The sequence below is a fragment of the Trichechus manatus genome, unplaced genomic scaffold (genome assembly GCF_000243295.1).
Source record: "Trichechus manatus latirostris isolate Lorelei unplaced genomic scaffold, TriManLat1.0 scaffold00041, whole genome shotgun sequence".
NCBI lineage: Eukaryota > Metazoa > Chordata > Mammalia > Sirenia > Trichechidae > Trichechus > Trichechus manatus.
In genome coordinates, this window is record NW_004443977.1 from 17,684,226 (window position 1) to 17,706,182 (window position 21,957).

The following is a 21,957-nucleotide window of genomic DNA, read 5'->3' on the forward strand; positions in this document are numbered from 1 at the left end:
AGACTCAACATTGTGAAAATGACAATTCTACCCAAAGAAATTTACAAATACAACGCAATCCCAATTCAAATACCAACAACATTCCGCAAAGAGATGGAAAAACTAATCATTAACTTCATATGGAAAGGGAAGAAGCCGCGAATAAGTAAAGCACTACTGAAGAAGAAGAATAAAGTTAGAGTACTCACACTACCTGACCTCAGAACCTACTATACAGATACAGTAATCAAAACAGCCTGGTACTGGTACAATGACAGATACATTGACCAATGGAACAGAATTGTGAACCCAGATGTAAATCCAGCCACCTATGGTCACCTGATCTTTGACAAGGGCCCAAAGCTCATCAAATTGGGAAGACAGGCTTTTCAACAAATGGTGCTGGCAAAACTGGATATCCATCTGCAAAAAAATGAAACAGGACCCATACCTCACACCGTATACAAAAACTACTTCAAAATGGATCAAAGATCTAAATATAAAGCCAAAAAACTATAAACTTCATAGAAGAAAAATAGGACCAATGCTACAGGCCCTAATACACGGCATTAACAGGATACGAACCATAACCATCAACACACAAACCTCAGAAGATAAGCTAGATAACTGGGATCTTCTAAAAATCAAACAACTATGCTCTTCAAAAGAGTTCACCAAGAGAGTAAAAAGAGAACCTACAGAGTGGGAAAAAAAATTTGGACAGTACAAGTCAGACAAAGGTCTAATCTCCAGAATCTACAAGAAAATCCAACACCTCTACAAAAAAAGGCAAATAATCCTATCAAAAATTGGGCAAAGGAAATGAACAGACACTTCACCAAGGAAGACATTCAAGCAGCCAACAGACACGTGAGGAAATTCTCACGATCACTAGCCATTAGAGAAATGCAAATCAAAACCACAATGAGATACCATCTCACCCCAGCATTACTGGCACAAATCAAAAACACTGGAAATAACAAATGTTGGAGGGGCTGCAGGGAGATCAGCACTCTTATGCACTGCTGGTGGGAATGCAAAATGATACAACCATTTTGGAAAATGATAGGGCACTTCCTCAGAAAACTAGAAATAAAAATAGCATACGAACCAGCAATTCCACTCCTAGGAATATATCCTAGAGAAATAAGAGTCGTCACTCAAATAGACATATGCACACCTATGTTCATGGCAGCATTGTTCACAATAGCAAAAAGATGGAAACAATCTAGATGCCCATCAACAGATGGATAAACAAACTATGGTACATACACACAATGGAGTACTATGCAATGATAAAGAACAACGATAAATCTGTGAAGCATCTCATAACATGGAAGAAACTGGAGGACATTATGCTAAGTAAAATAACTCAATCACAAAAGGACAAATATTGTATGAGACCTCTATTGTAAAAGCCCATGAAAAAGTATATACACAAAAAGTAACAATCTTTGTTGGTTACCAGGGATGCGAGTGGTGGGGGGGAAACACTAAATAGGCAATAGATAAGTGGTATCTTTGGTGAAGCGTGAGACAGCACACAATACTGGGGAAACCAGCACAACTTGTACAAGGAAAGGTCATGGAAGCTCCATAGACACTTCCAAACTCCCTGAGGGACTGAATTGTTGGGCAGAGTGCTGTGGGGACCATGATCACAGGAACATCTAGCTTAATCGGCATACACAATTTATAAAGACAATGTTCTACATTCTACCTTGGTGAGTAGCGTCTGGGGTCTTAAAAGCCTGTGAGCAGCCATCTAAGATACTCCACTGGTCTCACTCCTTCAGGAGCAAGGGAGAATGAAAAGTACAGGATACAAGGAAAACATTAGTCCAAAGGACTAGTGGACCACAGCTACCAAGGCCTCCACCAGACTGAGTCCAGTACAGCTAGATGGTGCCCGGCTACCACCACTGACTGCTCTGACTGGGTTCACAACAGAGAGTCCTGGATAGAGCTGGAGAAGGATATAGAAGAAAATTCTAACACACACAAAAAAGACCTGATTTACTGGCCTAAAAGAGACCGGAGATACTCCGAAAGTATGGCTCTCAGATACCCTTTTAGCTCAGTGGTAAATTCACTTCCGAGGTTCACTGTTAAGCTGGGTTTTGGATAGCCCCATAAAGCAAAATGGGACTAATGAGGCACAGCTGTCCAGGGACAAGGACTAGAAGGCAAAAGGGGACAGGAAAGCTGGTGATAGGGAACTCAAGTTTGAGTAAGGACAGTGTTGATGCGTAGTAATTTGTTAACCATTGTCATAGGGCAACATGTGTATAACTGTTTAATGAGAAACTTTTTTGTTCAGTAAACCTTCATCTAAAGTGAGAATAGCAGCACAACTGAAAGAGACTAGTTGATGTCACTGAAATGTGCATGTAGAAATTTTGGAAATGGTGTATCTTTGGCTATGTATATTTTCAACAAAAAAAAAAAAGGTAGATTAGGGAGAAGGTTGACATGTTGTGTGGTTGTTAACCAATGTCGTAAAACAATATGTGTACTACTGTTTAATAAGAAACTATTTGTTCTGTAAACCTTCACCTGAAGTAGAATAATAATTTTTAAAAAAATGAAAAAGAAAGAGAAACTGAATCTCTTTTCTAAGGGAGATTATGATCTTTTAACACTAATGTACCCATAAGGCATAAAATGAGTTCAAGAAAAATATATAGAATAAGACCACAGAAAAAATACTGGGAGTGGGGTGTAGTAGTTAAAGAAAAGAGAAGGTGCATCTGCTTGGAGCAATCAGGAGAAATTTAATGGGAAATGTGGCTTTTGAAATCACTTAATGTATTTTGATAAGAAAAAGCTTGGGGGCATTCCAGAAAGCTAGAGTTTGAAGCTAAATGTGCAGGTGAGTACAAGAACAACAAATTGTAGAATTTAGCTAGAACATAAATCACGAACATTAGAAGGATAGACTTATTGTAATGGCAGACAGAACACATGTTGTAGTTGTTCATTCTGCTGATGAATAAGAGTTTTCTAAGAGTTCTTTAGCAAGGTAAGCAATGAGGTAAGAACTGTGGTTTAAGAAGATTAATCTAGAGCTTTGTATACCAAGGAGTTGGTTGAAGGGTGACAGAAGGCTGAAAGACTGGTCAAAAGGCCTAATAAGGATTCTAATTAGAATAGGGGAGAGGGGCAGGGCCAAGATGATGGAGAAGACAGACACCTTCTGTGGTGTCTTTTACAACAAAGATCAAAAGAAACAAGTGTATCAATTATATACGACAATCTAGGATCCCTGAACATCAAAGACAAAGTTGAGGAATTGAACTGATTGATGGAGGGAGGGAGAGATGGTTCAGTAGCAGCAAGGAGTTGCCAGACTTGACCTGGCCAGCCCTGGCACCCAGCAGCTGGATCAGCTGGCGCGTGAGGGGTGAGACAATCAATGGCACTCAGCACAAATTTTTCACTTTGGGAGAGACCAAGGGGCAGAGAGTCTGTTCAAACCTCCAGAAACAGTGAGAAACACATTCAGTCAGCAAAAGATAAGTACAAGGGTCTAACCTACCCTGTGGATCAAAAAATAAACTCCTTCTTTGGGAAGTACCTATCTCCCATTTACCTGCCCCCTCCCCACTCTGCTACAGGTCTCAGTCTGGCTACAGTGACTGCTGTGCCACCTGAGCCAGAAGTAGGACCTGTCATGCGCCCTGAGCCATTCTCCTGGCTTTGGAGAGAGAACAAACTAACAAACAGGGAAAAATAATTTGTCAGCTCCCCTAAGCCGTGAATTCAGGGCAGGCACAGCCCCTTTGCCTAGGCACAAGCTTAAGGGGTCCATGGACTCTGAGTGGCTTTCACCCCTGCATAGAACTGTGTGGGCCCATTTCAACAGCAAAGGCCTTCAATAGCACGTTACAACAGGGTTTATACCTGAAGCCTATTTTAATCTGTATCACATACGAGGAGGAGTGGCGGATTTGTGACATTTGACACTGTCTTGCCGATAAAGCAGGGTCCTCACCTACCGACATGAGGGGCCCGAGGACTGGTGGTTCCACACACCCCATCAAGCTACCTTCGACAGGGGTCCAAGAATAAGTGGTGACTTCCAGTCTATGCAGCCAACAGAACTGGGTGCCCATAGGCCGGCTGCAAAATCCATCTACCTACGCCCTCTAGGGAACAGGAACATGCTTTCCACCCAGACTCACAGGAGCAACAGTCAGCCCCTTGCCTTGATCAGCACATGACCCACTACTACAGCCAGGTACCTGTGCCTACTACAATCATTCTTGCCCCTTTAGAACTGTAGGTGAGAGCCTGCACCACAAATTCGATGACAAACGACCTAGACACCTGAGCTGAGTCTATACAAGACAAGTAAACAGACTGCTGGGCTCACATACACAGTAACAGCTCTAGCCAGCTAAAGACAGGTCGTGAGAGCTTCAAAGACATCAGTAATCAAACTAGTTCACAGAACCAGCTTATCTGGTCATATCAAAACAAAACAGAACAAGAAGCTAGGACACAGTAAGCAAATATAAAATAAATAAATATAATAATTTATTGATTGCTCAGAGACAATAGTAAATATCAAATTAAATAAGGAGGCAGACCATGATGGCTTCACAAAGCCACCAAAACAAAGAATCAAGAAACCTTCTGGAAAAAATAAAAAACAAGAAAAACATAAAGACTCAGCAAATACAAAATCAACAACAATAAAAAAGATGAAAAGAAAATGCATAAGAAAAATAATTGAGCACAGAAAATTAACTGGAACAAAGAAACTGTAAGCAACTCACAAAAAAAGACATCAAAATGACAGCACTAAAGTCATACCTATTAATAATTACACTGAATGTAAACAGACTAAATGAGCCAATAAAGAGACAGAGAGTGGCAGATTGGACAAAAATAAAATAAAATGATCTGTCTATATGCTGTCTACAAGAGACATACCTTAGACTTAAAGATACAAACAAACTATAACTCAAAGGATTGAAAAAATATATCAAGCAATCGACAATCAAAAAAGACCAGGAGTGGCAATATTAATCTCTGACACAATAGACTTTAAAGTAAAATCCACCGCAAAGGATAAGGAAGGACACTATATAATGATTAAAGGGTCAATACACCAGGAGGACACAACCATAACAAATATTTACACATTCAATGACAGATCTCCAAAATACGTAAAATAAACTCTAACAGCATTGAAAACAGACTTACACAGCTCCACAATAGTAGTAGGAGACATTAACATACAACTTTCGGTGAAGGACAGAACATCCAGAAAGAAGCTTAATAAAGACATGGAAGATCTAAATGCCAGAATCAACCAACTTGATCTCACAGACATATACAGAACACTCCACCCATCAGCAGTCAAGTATACTTTCTTTTCCAACATACATGGGACATTCTCCTGAATAGACCACATATTAAGCTATAAAGCAAGCCTTAACAGAATCCAAAGCATTGAAATATTACAAAGCATCGTTTCTGGCCATAAAGCCATAAAAGTATAAATCAATAGCAGAAAAAGCAAGGAAAAAAAAAAATCTAACACATGGAAACTGAACAACATCTTGCTCAAAATCTACTGAGTTATTGAAGAAATTCAGGACAGAATAAAGAAATTCACCGAATCAAATGAGAATGAAAACACATCCTACCAGAACCTTTGGAATACAGCAAAAGCAGTGCTCAGAGGTCAATTTATAGCAATAAATGCACACATCCAAAAAAGGAGAAAGGGCCAAAATCAAAACATTAACCCTACAACTCAAACAAGTATAAAGAGAGCATCAAAAGACGTTCTCGGGCACCAGAAGAAAGGAAAGTATAAAAATTAGAGCAGAATTAAATGAAATAGAAAAACAATCGAGAGTTAACAAGATCAAAAGCTGGTTCTACAAAAAAAACAACAAAATTGATAAACCATTGGCCAAACTGAAAAAAGAAAAACAGGAGAGGAGGCAAATAATTCAAATAAGTAATGAGATGGGCCATAAAACAACAGACCCGACTGAAATTAAAAGAATCATAACAGAATATTATGAAAAATTGTACTCCAACAAATTTGAAAATCTACAGGAAGTGGACAAATTTCTAGAAACATGCTACCTACCTAAAGTAACACAAACAGAGGTAGAACAACAAAATAAACATATAACAAAAGAAGACATTGAAAAGGTAATTCAAAAACTCACAACAACAACAAAAAAAGTCCTGGCCTTGATGGTTTCATTGGAGACTTCTACCAAACTTCCAGACAACAGTTAACACCACTACTACTAAAGGTATTTCAGAGCATAGAAAATTATGGAATACTCGCAAACTCTTTCTATGAAACCAGCATATCCATGATACCAAAACCTGGTAAAGACAATACAAAAAAAGAAAATGATAGACCAATATCCCTTGTGAATGTAGATGCAAAAATCCTCAACAAATATCTAGCCAATAGAATTCAATAACATCTCTAAAAACTAATTCACTATGACTAAGTGGGATTCATACCAGGTATGCAGGGATGGTTCAACATTAGAAAAACAACCAAAGTAATCCATCACATATATAAAACAAAAGACAAGAAACACATGATCTTATAAAGTGATGCAGAAAAGGTATTTGACAAAGTTCAGCACCCATTCATGATAAAAACTCTCAGCAAAATAGGAATAGAAGGGAAATTCCTCAACATAATAAAGTGCATTGATACAAAGCCAACAGCCAACATTGTCCTAAAGGAAGAGAGTCTGAAAGCATTCCTCTTGAGAATGCAAACCAAACAAGGATGTCCTTTATCACCACTATTATTCATCATTGTGCTAGAGGTGCTAGCCAGAGCAAATAGGCTAGAAAAAGAAATAAAAGGCATCCAAATTGGTAGGAAAGAAGTCAAAGTATCTCTATTTGCATATGATATCATCTCACAGAAAACCACAAATAATCCACAAGAAAACTACTGGAACTAATAAAAGATTTCAGCAAAGTATCAGGATACAAGATAAACATACAAAAATCAGTTGGATTCCTCTACATCAAAAGAGAACTTCCAAGAGGAAATCACCAAATCAATACAATTTACAATAGCCCCCAAGAAGATGAAATACTTAGGAATAAATCTAACCAGAGATGTAAAAGACTTATACAGAGAAAACTACCAGACACTACTGCAAGAAACCAAGAAGAGTCCATACCTTGCTCATGGATAGGAAGGCTCAACATTGTGAATATGTCAGTTCTACCCAAAGTGATCTATAGATACAATGCAATCCCGATCCAGATTCCAACGACATTTTTTAATTAGATGGAGAAATAAATTACCTACTTCACATGGAAAGGGAAGTGGCCCCAGAAAATTAAAGCATACTCAAGAAGAAGAACAAAGTGGGAGGCCTCACACTATCTGATTTTAGAATCTATTATACTGCCACGGTAGTCAAAGCAGCCTTGTACTGGTACAACAACAGATACGTAGACCAATGGAACAGAATTGAGAATCCAGACACAAATTCATCCACCTGTGAGCAGCTGATATTTGACAGAGGCCCAAAGTCTGCTAACTGTGGAAAAGACAGTCTCTTTAACAAATGGTGCTGGCATAACTGGATATCCATCTGCAAAAAACTGAAACAAGACCCATACCTCACACCATGCACAAAAACTAACTGAAAATGGATCAAAGACCTAAATATAAAATCAAAAACTATAAAGATCATGGAAGAAAAAATAGGGACAACGATAGGAGTTCTAATACACAGCATAAACAGAATACAAAACATAACTTACAATGCACAAACACCAGAAGAGAAACTAGATAACTGGGAGCGCCTAAAAATCAAACACTTATGCTCATCAAAATACTTCACCAAGAGTGTAAAAAGACAATGTACAGACTGAGAAAAAAATTTTGGCTACAACAAATCTTATCAGTGTCTAATCTCTAAAATGTACAAAATACTGCAAAACCTCAATAACAAAAAGACAAATAACTCAGTTAAAAAAAGCAAAGGATATGAACAGCCACTTTGCCAAAGAAGACATTCAGGCAGCTAACAGATACATGAGGTAACGCTCACTATCATTAGCCATTAGAAAAATGTAAATCTAAACTACAATAATATATTATCTCACCTGAAGAACGCTAACGTTAATCCAAAAAACACAAAATGATAAATATTGGAGAGGTTTTGGAGAGACTGAAACACTTATACACTGCTGGTTAGAATGTAAAATGATACAACTACTTTGGAAATTGATTTGGTGCTTCCTTAAAAAGCTAGAAATAGATGTACCATATGATCCAGCAATCCCACTCCTTGGAGTATATCCTAGAGAATTAAGAGCCGTCACACGAATAGATACATGCACACCCATGTTCACTGCAGTGCTGTTCACAATAGCAAAAAGTCAGAAACCACCTATGTTCCCAACAACAGATGAATGGATAAACAAGTTATGGCTTATCCAAAAATGGAATACTACGCAATGATAAAGAACATCGATGAATCTGTGAAACATCTCATAACATGGATGAATCTGGAAGGAATTATGCTGAGTGAAATTAGTAAGTGGCAAAAGGATAAATATTGTATGAGACCACTAGTATAAGAACTGAAGAAAAGGTTTAAACACAGAACATTTTTTGATGGTTATGAAGTTAGGGAGGGATGGAAAGGGGAATCACTAACTAGATGGTAGACAAGAATTATCTTAGGTGAAGTGAAGGACAACACACAATACAGGGGGAGTCAGCACCACTGGACTAAATCTCAAGCTAAGAAGTTTATGAAACACAACTAAACATTTCAAGGGACAATGTAGCAGAGGCAGGGGTCTGGGGACCATGGTTTCAGTGAACATCTAGGTCAATTGGCATAACAAATTTATTACGAAAATATTCTGCATCCTACTTTGGTGAGTGGTGTCTGGGTTTTATAAGCTAGAGATGGACCATCTAAGATGAATCAATTGTTCCCAACCCACCTGAAGCAAAGGAGCATGAAGAACACCAAAGACATGAGGAAAATATTAGCCCAATAGACAAAAGGAGCCACATAAACCAGAGACTCCACCAGCCTGATACCAGAAGAACTAGATGATGCCCAGCTACCACCAATGACAGCCCTGTCAGGGAACACAACAGACAGTCCCTTATGAAGCAGGAGAAAAGTGAGGTGCAGAACTCAAATTCTAGTAAAAAGACCAGATTTAATGGCCTGACTGAGACTGGAGGCACCTCAGAACACATGGCCCCCAGACTCTCTGTTAACCCAGACCTAAAACCGTTACTGAAGCCAACTCTTCAGAAAAAGAATAGACTGGACTATGATACATAAAATGATACTCGTGAAGAGTGTACTTCTTAGTTTAAGTAGATACAGGACACTAAATGGGCAGCTACTGTCTCGAGGCGAGACACGAAGGCAGAATGGGATAGGAGCTTGTGGAACGGACACAGGAAATCTGAGGTGAAAAGGAAGAATGTAAGGCACATTATCAGGGATAGCAACTAGGGTCACATAATAATGTGTGTATAAAATTTTGTATGAAAAACTAACTTAAGCTGTAGACTTTCACCTAAAGAACAATAAAAAAAAAATAAAAATAGGGGAGGGATGACAATGAAGGAGGGTGTGGTCCATACTGTGTTTACCAGTCTTTCCCCAGCACATAGCACAGTGCCTGGCACTAAACTGGTGCTCAATGTGAGAGGATGGAAGAAAGAGAGAAACAGAGAGTAAGAAGGAAGAAGAGACAGAAAGAAGAAAGAATTGAAAATGTTAGAGGCTTTGTCCATTATGACTTTGCGAACATATGTGAAATATTCTCAACTCATAATTTTCAAGCCTCATCTTCCCTCCACCCAAAACAAAACAAAACAAAACAAAACAAAAATAGTGCATGTAAAAACTGTAAGATCTGTAGTCTAGCTAACTGTATTGCACCAATGTCAATTGGTTTTGATAATGTGCTACAGTTATATAAGATGCTAATATTGGATAAAGCTGGATGAAAGGAATATGAGGCTTCTTAGTATACTTTATGTTACTGCTTGTTAGTCCATAATTAGTTCAAAATAGAAAGTTTTAAATAATGTCAGTGAAGGTTGCAGAATACTTCCATTCCCTTGTTCTATCAGATGTCTGTCTTTACTATCTTTTGCAGTTTACCAGGCTGGGATTGAACAGGGTGACCTCTGGGATGAGGCTGACTTGGTTAGTTACAGCAGTTTTAAAGACATATCTCTTAATTTCTGACACGTTTCAAAAAAACTATTTCCTTAATGTCCCCAAATGTTATTTTTTCTAAATGTTATTTTTTCCATTTCAAAACCTGTCTTATTGCATGAGCCAGTGCATCAAATAACCTAAAAAATCTTATCATCTTTATATTAAAATTATCTTTAAATTTCCTGCATATGAATTATTCATATTATTAAAATTCACCATGACTAACTCTTCATTCCACAATACATAATTCAACTCTTTTCTATTTTCTTATCATTATTAATTATGATCGTGTTTGGGGAACTCATACTTAATGAGACAGCTCTCTAAAATCTTTGAAATAAAAGATTATAATGAAATAGTTGAACTCTGACCTACAGTGAATTCATTTACTCTATTATTTTGAAAGAGGTTCTAAGTATATTTAGAATAAAAAATGATTAAGAAGAGGAAGATGTGGAATTTTTAAGATAATTTAGCAGCAGCCGTGTTGCATCATTTAGTTTGGTACTGAACTGGAAGTTCGTATGCATTATTTTACTTTTTAAAAAAATACCACAGTATGTGTATCTTTCTCTACAATTAACTGATGACACCTAGACACCTTGTGAATGCCTGCTTGAGCATTTCTTTCTCCATATATTTCCCCCATTTTTTCTTCATTGTCTTACCTTAGTAGTATTGCTTTTCCTATTAGCCTGAACAGTTATCGCAGTAACTAACATTATTTTTTCTACTATAAAAAGCTGGTCCATTTCTGAGTTAATTGTAAGAGGTGCACATAACCTGCAGACAAAAAAGAGTAAAACACAAATGAAATTCCATTTCACTTGAATTCCAAAACCTAAATGTAGAAAACAGTCCAAAATGAATGAATACTAGATTTCTTCAGAATGTTTATGCTGTGGAAGGAGAAATAATTCATGGTCACTACTTTTAAGCTTTCAAAATATACCTCTGAAAGTAATTCCATCGAGCATTTGTGTAACAATACTCTTATCAAAATGATTCCATTTAAATCAACCATCAGACCACAAAAATCCTGTGGCCATTATGAACAATGATTATCTTGAAAAATTAAGGTTGCAGAAGACACATTTTTAATGAAATATCTTCCTATAATATATACTTAATAGAGATTAAAATGATGTTTCATGTTCTTCCCAATCATACTGGCCAACAATATACATATATTGATACAATTTCTATACCACCACACACACACGCACACCCACACACAGTATATATCAACAGGTCACTGACCATGAAATAAAGTTGCAGAGGGAGGCTTAGATTATAGAGAGGAATCACAAGGATTATCCATTTTTCCTCTTATCCATTTATCCATTTCCGTTTATCCATTTTATTTCAGCCTAACCAAGTCATAAAGCTCAATCCTGCTAGCCCTTTATATCCTAGTCTTAATCCTTTGACCTCTTCTTTGCCTGCCTCAGACCAACTGGCTTCATAGCACTGATGTTCATATCCTCTCTAATCTAAAGAACTTGCTGTTTACAAGTAGTCTGTTGGCCTCTCCACATAGTCCTTAGCATGACACTCACTGAGTTCTGTGGGAATTATTCGCCTACCTCCAGTCTTGGGAAAGACTTCAATCTCAGAGCCCATTTGTTCTGCTGGATGGCCAGGGACACAGCGCCTAGCAGTGTGGGTGAATTAAGAAGGAAGAAGGAAGAGCTCAGTGTCAGAAAAATAGTCAACATGCAGTGAGGACTGAAAATGACGCCTGTGGACAGAGGAAGAATCACAGCACAATGACATCATTTATGTCGAAGAAATTTACGACCCAAAGAAGAAAGAACAGGAGAAAGTCACTGCTTGATGTGGATTTTGTACATCCAGATTAATGACAAATATATTTAAATCTAAGTATTAAAGGGAGACTTAGAGTTCTCCATGAACAAAGAGAAAGGGGAAGACAACATTCACAATGTGTCACTAATCTCGCAACAGAAGCACTGGCTGGTTGCTCAATGGTTAAGCACTCAGCCGTTAATTGAAAGGTCTGTGGTTCAAAAGCACCAGTTGTTCTGGTAACTTGCTTCTGTAAAGAATACAACACAGGAAATCTTATATCAGTTCTACTCTGTCCTACAGGGTTTCTATGAGTCGGAAAATGATTTGACAGCTCATAACAACAATAAAAATAGTCTCCCAAACAGTGGAAGCCTGGAAAAGGAGTAGGTTCTGCTTTTGCAGATATAGCACACGGGGAAGGGAAGTGATTCATCCTGAGATGATACCTCCCCAAGAAGCAGCAAGTTCTCAAAAACTGTGTCTTGCTGAGAAGTCTTCCCTTTGTGGACCACTGACTTAAGACAGAAGATTATTTTGTCAAAAGTGTGGGCTCCCTTCTTCTGAAACCCTCACCAGTGTACATACAGAAATGGGCCAAAGGCAAAATATAATAATGGTAAAAAAAAAGAAAAAAAAAAATCTAACCCTCAACCTCTGTTTGAACAGTCAATGTCCAGTTCACAAAATGTTAGCAAGTATTACAGTGAGGAGAGCACAACTCGGAAATATTCATAGGTCATAAATGTGAACTCTGATAAGAAATACCACCCTTTTCCCTGGAAAATCCATCTATACACATTCACACATAAGTTTAGGTAATTTCATGATTTCAGGAATATACATGAAGAATTTTTGAATAACTAAATTTCCTTGTAAAAGGTTAAACTCAGTGGAAAAAGAGTAAGTTCTTAGTGTGGAATTTAGAATGCTTAAGAAAAATATGGGAAAAATGAAAACAGGAAAAATTTATTAAAAAAATGAATTCCAAGATTAATAGGTTGAGTAAAATAGCCAAATCTCTTTGAACACAACTTTAAACAGACAAGTAATCTAGTAAGGCTGAATGATACTCAAAGGATTAATAAAAAGACTCGAAAGCTGGTGTGGAGGGGAAGGGAGTGGAAAGAGAAATAAATGTAGAAGGACTTGGTAGAACCTGAGCTGACTATGTAAACACTCAAAATACATATTAAAATTACAAGATGAAATTTAGCTTACCCAAGAGAGCACAGGGAGATAGCAGCTAATAGTGGTAAAATCAGAAAAACAAAAGCCAGAAATGAGATGCAAATTGCAAGACAAACAAAGCCATGTATTAAGTTCTTTAAATACATAAGGGATGAGAGACCACTACAAGTATGTTGGCCCTTTATATTGCTTTTTAATAAATAATGAGAAAAATCCATTAACAACTTATAACTGAATGAGGATCTATATTACAAATTTCCTAGCAGTAAACAACAACAATAATGATAACAGTGATAGTCATAATATTACCAATATGTCATTATAACATACAGTGTTCAATGGCCTAAACATGAAACTTTGTATTCTTTCATTCATTCATTGCTTCATTACTAACTGAGCATTTTAGTGGACATATTAAATTGTAAATCCACATAAAGTACTCAATAAATTTTACCAATTAATATTCTGATTGTTATCAGATATTTCTGCTTGCCCAGCATTCCTTCCCCCTGTTCTGGTAAGAGAACTCCTTTTCTCCCTTTGAAAATCACTCTCAATCGACTGTTAACCTATGTGGGTCAGGAGGGGCTGACCTCTACTCTTACTTTCTGGAAAGTCTCCTGACCCCAACTAAGGCAGTCAGGACAACACACTCCTAAGCTATGGTTGTGGACTCATGAGTGAGTGAGTGATCTGAACCAATGGTTGGGATATTTTCTGAAAGATTCTGTTTCTAAGGCTGGAATTATCAAGGATCAGATAAGCCTAGAGCAATCACTACCATCTTGGCCATCACATGAGCACAACATATCTAAAAGTAGAAGCAACAAATGGAGAAATCATCCTACGGACGTAGTTTGAATCCAAGAGGCCAACTGTGATGAAACCACACATCACTATCTCTGGACTTTTTAGTTGCATGAGTCAATGATTTATTGTTCTTGCATAAGACGGGTTTGGTTTGAGTTGTTTTTTTTTTTTTTTTTTGGAACAGAAAGTCCAGGCCAAAAGACACGTCTTCCATGTGCATACTGTGTGCAAGAGATATACTTGTATCTAAGACAGATGGAGTCCCTGCCCTCGAGGAGCACAGAGTGTACGGAAGATGACTGGCATTAACAAATAATTGCAAGTGTGGTGAAAGTTATAACGGAGGAGCTGAGGTTTTCAATGGAAAGCTTTACCAACAAGTACATCTCACCTGGTCTGAGAGATCGGGAAGAGGTCCTGAAGGAAGTGACACTTGGTTTTAAATACGAAGGGGGTAAAGGAGTTCATCTAGGTTAAACATCAAAAAACAAAATGCTTTCACATATATACAACACTTGTACAAAGTCCTTACTCCATATATTGTATAAAAAGTGACTTTGACTTGTCTATTAGAACAAGTAATAATAGAAATGGAAAGTCAAGGATATACACTAAAAAGAAATGAATGATCCTATAGATTACAGAGATCTGTGAGATACATTAATTTCTAACAACAACTAGGAATCTTGTATAAGGAGATGGCTAAGGTAAATGTAGAAATTTTCATGAACACACAATGGAAAACATGTTCCAGGGACGGGTATTCTGGGGAAAGTGACAGCATGGGGACAGTTCAGATGGGAGGACTACTCTGCTGAAAGTTTGAGCTGTGAGAAGTTCTGGAGACTTGCAAAGTACTATGTAATCTTAGAGAAGTCATGAAAACTTCTAGGTATCAATTTTTTAAATCTATAAAATGACAGAGTTATAATTATATGATCCCTTAGAGCCTTCCACTCATTAAATTCTAGAGAAGTGTCTTCAGTCTACCTTGTCAAATTCTAATTTTGACGTGTTAAAGTATCATTCAGACACTTACCAAGTGCTATTTCTCCATGTTCGTATTTCACTAGGGCCTGTGTGTTGATTATTCTCCACTTGTAGGATTATGAACTATCCAGAAAACTTGATATTTAAAGAAAGATAGAAACTAAAGTCCATGTTTAGCATTGAAGAACAAAGAATACTGGCATAGTGCCGTGCTTTTAAAATTGCTTCTTAGTTCAAGCAGACACATGAGTCCAAATGGGCGGCTCCTATCCAGAGGCAGGATGAGAAGGCAGGAAGGGACAGGAATGGGTTGAATGGACACAAGAAACTCGGGGTGGAAAGGGGAAACCTGCTGTTACATTATAGGGATTGCAACTAATTTCACATAACAGTATGTGTATAAATTTTTGTATGAGAAATTAACTTGAGTTGTAAAGTTTCACCTAACACACAGCTAAAAATAAAAAATCAAGCTGCACCCCCAAAGCTATTCTCAGAAAGGTATCCGGATTGAAAAATCATGTGAAATTAAAATAAAGGCCTGAGGTATGTCCATAAAATAATGTGTCTAATTTCAAAATAAACATACCAAGTGGGCATGGTGTCCTTCAAAGAAGTGACCTTGAGGGGGGATGATCCCCTCATCTAAAACTTGCTGCCTTGGGCATAGGTGAAGTATTATTGGAAACTGATTTTTCAAAATTGTCTTTAGAATTATAGACTCATTATAAACTTAATGGTGATAAAAAGAGCACTGGTGGCACAACACTTCAGCACTCAACTGTGAAACAAAAGTCACTGTTCCTCTGCTGGAGAAAAGAATTGGTGAGCACAGCCTAAGATACCCTATGGGGCAAATCTACTCTGTCCTACATGGTCTCTCTGAGTAAAAATCTACTCAACAACACAACAGTGGTGATAAGAGGTCTTGCTAACATAATGATTAAGTGCTTGGCTGCTAAAGGAAAGGTTGGCAGTTTGAACTCACCCAGTGGCTCGAAGAAGAAAGTCCTGGATATCTGCCCCTGTAAAGGTGATGGCATAAAAACCGCTATGGAGCAGTTCTTCCCTGTCTTACACGGTTGCTCTGAGTCAGAATCCACAGCACCCAACAATAGTAACAACTGTGATAAAATTTGTCCTTTGAGTGAGCTTTGCAAATTATCTATATCTATATATATCTATATATATATATATATAAATTGCTTTGGTAAGTACTGATAAATTAAAAAAATCATTTTCTAAGAAAAAATATATGCACTTTACTTCATCCATTTTATAAAATAGCTTAACTCAAAATTATGACTGCATGAGCAAATCCAATGACCCAATTCTCTGTTAAAAGATCAGGAGAATGCCACTCCAGTGTGTATCTATCTCTACAAGGGAGCTTTTAGTATTCAGCCACATGGAATTGATTTGAGCCAAAAAAGATTTTATGAGGCCATAATCTCATTGTCAGCATAATCTTATGGAACACAGAGGGGTCTTAGAGGCATGAACTAAAATCTCTAGGTCCTGAATATGGACATTGGAAAATGGGTCTCTTTCAGATGAGATTTCCCACATTCCATCACCTCCCCACCCGAAATTCATGTAAAAAAAAAACTGTTTTTCTAGAACAAAGGCTGAAGCTGAATTTGATACTTACTTTTGCTGTTAGATATTCTATAGTTTGTCACCAAAACAATCTTGAACATTTTCACAATCCACATGTTTCCTCCATTTCCAATCAATTGACAGATAGTGGTTGAGCATAGTGAGGGCCTATAGAAAATGGTCCCTGCCATTGCCAGGTTTAAGGTCTGGGTGGGAAAGAATATAGTAAGAGCTCCTTGAGGGGGATCATGAAGCCTTGGTGGCACAGTGGTTAGGCATTCCAATGTTAACCAAAAAGTGGGTAGTTCAAATCTACCAGTTGCTCCCCGGAACCTTATGGGGAAGTTCTGCTCTATTCTATAGGGCTGTTATTAGTCAGAATTCATTGGACGGCAATTTTTTTGTGTATGTGGGAGGGGCTCACACTGCAGGTTCTAGGGAATAGAGAGAAGATAGAGATGCTTGGAGCTGGACAGTGCACTGAGTAAGGAAGGTGATGTTATCTGGTGATCCGTGTAGAGCATGACACAGGTCCCTGGTGAGACAGAGTGTGTTCAGACTCCACATCTATCACTTACTTGAAGGGTGATGTTTAGGCTAGCTACTTCGCTCCTTGAGAAACATCACTAGTTCAGTGATAGAATTCTCGACTTGCATGAAGAATACCTGGGTTCAATTCCCAGACAATACATCTCTTGTGCAGACACCACCTTTCTTCAGAGAAGTCTTGCATGTTGCTATGATGTTAGACAGGTTTCAGTGGAACTTTCAGAGTAAGATGGACTAGGAAGAAAGGTCTGGAGACCTAGTTCCAACAATCAGCCCATGAGAACCCTATGCATCACAACGGTTCAATTGTAAAAGGATCATAGGGATGGTACAGGAGATAGCAGCATTTCATTACCTTGTGCATGGACAGGACTGCCATGAGTCGGGAGCCTACTAATGGTAGCTAACAACAACAAGAAACTCACTTCCCCCAGCCTCATCTCCTTGACTTATAATGGAGATGAGAAGAATAACTCTCTCACAGGATTATCCTGAGAATGGCCTGAAGCAATGCTTAGCACAGTGTTGGACACATAATTGTCAGTTACTCCTTTAGTCAGGAAGTAGGACTTGATCAATGTTTTGACTGATGGATAGTATTTGGGTAGGATGAAGGTAGAGAAGATTTCAAAATGGGAAGTAACATGTGAATAAACTCAGAGGCAGAAATAAGATACAGTGTAGAGTTTTAAGCTGTACTGAAAATTTCAAGCTTTATATCAACTTGCAATATGAACATAGGCAATCTTATAACAAATAAATTTTGCATATTTTACCAGAAGAAAAATACAAATTTCCAGTTCTGTTCCATTGCAGATTTTGATTCAGTAGGTATAGGGAGAGTAGTATAGCCAGAATGCTCCTTAGAAATGAGTATGTTTAGACTTTGTCTCACTTACTTTGAGCATATTATCAAAAGGGACCAATCCTTGGAGAAGGACATTATGCTTGTTAAAGTAGAGGGTCAGTAAAAAAAAAAAAAAAAAAAAGAAGGCCCTCAACTAGATGGATTGACATAGGAGCTGCAACAATGGGCTCATACTTAGCAACAATATAAGGATAGTGCAGGACTCGAAGGCATCTATTAACAACATTAAAATAACCACATCTTTGGGTCTTGTGGGTTACACTAAATCTACTATTCATAGTACTCTAATTATTTTATGAGTTTAGGAACAATATTTTAACGTAATTGTTAGAGCCTAACTTTTTTTTTTTTAATTTTAAGTAACTTGGGGTTACTTATTTCTAAAGACAGAGTTTGGTGTAGTTAACTGGTAGTTGAAAAGCACAGATAGAATCTCAGAATTTTTGGAAGCTAGTTTAGATAACACCCCTTCATTGTTTAGATTAGGTAACTGAGACCAAAAGGAGCTAAGGTAACTTACTATCGTATTAATTATACAGTAGCTCTAATACCAGAGGCCTTGGATAAGAAAAAGCCCAGTCTTTAATTTTGTATGGGCAGTTTTAGGAATTCCATATTGCTGAGTAGTAGTAAGTATATCCACCACGTGTCTCACATTTTGTTGTACTGTGATGGCTTACGTGTTGTTGTAATAATGGAAGCTTTGCCAATAGTATTTCAAACACCAGCAGGGTCAACCTTGGTGGGCATGTTTCAGCAGAACTTTCAGACTAAGACAGACTGGGAAGAAACCTGGTAGTCTACTTCCGAAAAAGATGGCCAGTGAACACCTCCTGAATAGCAATGGAACATTGTCTGATATAGTGGCAGAAGATTAGCCTCTCAGGTTGGAAGGCACTCAAAAGACAACTGGCGAAGAGTTGCCTCCTCAAAGTAGAGTCAACCTTAAAGACATGGATGGAGTCAAGCTTTCAGGACCATCTTTACTGATGTGAGACAATTCAAAATGAGAAAAACAGCTGCAAACATCCATTAACGATTGTAACATGGAATGTACAAAGTAGGAATCTACGAAAATTGGAAGTCAACAAAAATGAAATAGAACTTGCAAACACCAACATCCTAGACATTAGTGAGTTGAAATGGTCTGGTATTGGCAATTTTGAATCAGATAGTCACATGGTACACTATGCCGGGAACAACAAACTAAAGCCAATAGTGGCTTCGTGTTCCTCACCAAAAACAACATTTCAGGAACAATCCTGAAATACTTCTCTGTCAGTGATAATATCCAGATGGCTACAAGGAATAATATGACTATTATTCAAATTTATGCACCAACCATTAAGGCTGAAGATGAAGAAATTGAAGACTTTTACCAACTTCTGTAGTTTGAAATTGATCAAAGATGCATTGATAATTACTCGTGATTGGAATGCGAAAGTTAGAAACAAAGAAGTAGGATCGGTAGTTGGAAAATATCACCTTGGTAATAGCAATGACAAAGATCACATGACAAAATTATGCAAGACGAAAGACTTCTTCAGTGCAAATACATTTTTTCGCCAACATAAATGGAGACTGTACACGCGGATCTCGCCGAATGGAATAAACAGAAATCAAATTGACTAGATCTGTGGAAACAGAGGATGGAGAAGCTCAATATCATCAGTCAGAACAACGCCAGGGGCTGACTGTTTAACAGATCATCAATTGCTCATATGGAAGTTCAAGTTAAGATGAAGAAAATTAGAACAAGTCCTTAGAGCAGAAGTATAACGTTGAGTATATCCCATCTGAATTTAGAGATAAATCTCAAGAATAGATTTGAACACTAATGACCGAAGACCAGAGGAGTTGTGGAAGGACATCATACATGAAGAAAGCAAGAGATCTTGAAAAAGACAGGGAAAAAGAACAAAATAAATGTCACAAGAGACTCTAAAAGTTGCTCTTGAATATGGAGTAGCTAAATCTAAAGGAAGATTGATGAGGTAAAATAACTGAACAGAAAACTTTAAAGGGTGGCTCAGGAAGACAAGTAAAATATTATAATGAAATGTGAAAATACCTGGAGACAGAAAAACAAAAAAGAAGAATGCACTCGGCATTTCTCAAGCTGAAAAACTGAAGAAAACATTCAAGCCTTGAGCTGCAATATTGAAGGATTCTAAGGGGAAAATGTTAAGTGACTCAGGAAGCATCAAAAGAAGATGGAAGGAAAACACAGAGTCATTCTACCAATAATTGGTCAACATTCAACCATTTCAGGAGGTTTCATATAATCAAGAACTGATGGTACTGAAGGAAGAGGCTCAAGCTTCACTGAAGGCATTGGCAAACAAGCCTCCAGGATTTGACTGAGTGTCCATAGAGATGTATCAGCAAATGGATGCAGCACTGAAAGGACTCACTCATCTATGCCAAGAAATTTGGAAAGCAGCTACCTGGCCAACCAACTCGAAGAGATCCATATTTGTACCCATTTCAAAGAAAGGTGATCCAACAGAACACAGGAAATTATCGAACAATATCATTAATATGACACACAAGTAAAATTTTGCAGATCATTCAAAAGCATTTGCAATAGTACATCAAGAGGGAACTGCCAGAAATTCAAGCAAGATTCAGAAGAAGACATAGAACAAGAGATATCATTGCTGATGTCAGACGGATCATGGTTGAAAGCTAAGAATACCAGAAAGATGTTTACCTGTGTTTGATTGACTATGCAAATGCATTGGACTGTGTGGATCATAGCAAATTATGGATAATATTGCAAAGAATGGGAATTTCAAAACACTTAATTGTGCTCATGAGGAACCTGTACTTAGTTCAAGAGGTAGTCATTTGAAACACAACAAGGGGATACTGTGTGTTTTAAAGTCAAGAAAAGTGTGCATCATGGTTGTATTTTTTCACTATACTCATTTAATCTGTATGCTAAACAAATAATCCAAGAAGTTGGTTTATATGAAGAAGAAGGAGGCATCAGGATTGGAGGAAGACTCATTAACAACTTGCCATATGCAGATGACATAACCTTGCTTGCTGAAAGTGAAGAGGACTAGAAGCAGTTACTGACGAAGATCAAGGACCACAGGCTTCAGTATGGACTACACCTCAACGTAAATAAAACAAATAGTCTCACAACTGGACCAATAAGCAATATCATGATAAATGGAGAAAAGTTTAACATTGTCAAGGATTTCATCTCACTTGGATCCACAATCAATGCCCATGTAAGCAGCAATCAAGAAATCAAATGATGCATTGCATTGGGCAAATCTACTACAAAAGGTCTCTTTAAAATGTTGAAAAGCAAAGATATCACTTTACGGACTGAGGTGCACCTGAACCAAGCCATAGTGTTTACAATGGTCTCATGAGCATGTGAAAGCTGGAGAGTGGTTAAGGAAGATCGAAGAAGAATTGATGCCTTTGAATTCTGGTGTTGGCAAAGAATATAGAATAGACCATGGACTACCAGAAGAAAGAACAAATCCATCTTGGAGGAAGTACAACCACAATGCTCATTAGAAGCAAGGATGACAAGACATTGTCTCACATATTTTGGACATGTTATCAGGAGGGACTAGTAAGTGGAAAAGGACATCATGCTCGGTAAAGTAGAGGGTCAGCATAAAAGCAGAAGCCCTTCAATGAGATGGATTGACACAGTGGCTGCAACAATGGGCTCACGCATAACAAGGATTGTTGTGATGGTGCAAAATGTAACAGTGTTTCATTGTGTTATATATAAAGTCGCTATAAGTGGGAACTTATGGGAAGGTACCTAACAACAATAACAGTAGGTAGGTGGGTCGGTAAAAGGAAGGACATGAGATTGCAGATTTGCTTAAGGCAGACTTTCTTCAGTAGGTGGCAGAGGCACAGTCCTGACATTGACTAAAGCAACAAGAAACTGATTTCACTTGG

General features: G+C 37.7%; 1 protein-coding gene across 1 annotated transcript in view; it reads right to left on the reverse strand.

The window, feature by feature from the left end:
* Window positions 1–12,001, reverse strand: part of LOC101347079 (thymus-specific serine protease-like) — a 26,658-nt gene extending 14,657 nt beyond the window's left edge. Inside the window, exons 1-2 of the mRNA XM_023731220.1 lie at window positions 11,789–12,001; window positions 10,871–10,985 (exon numbers count right to left, since the gene is read on the reverse strand). Of these exons, the coding sequence (XP_023586988.1) occupies window positions 10,871–10,954 (84 nt within the window). The 5' untranslated portion in view covers window positions 10,955–10,985; window positions 11,789–12,001. The remainder of the gene's footprint in view (window positions 1–10,870; window positions 10,986–11,788) is intronic.
* Between the last annotated feature and the right edge of the window lie 9,956 nt (window positions 12,002–21,957).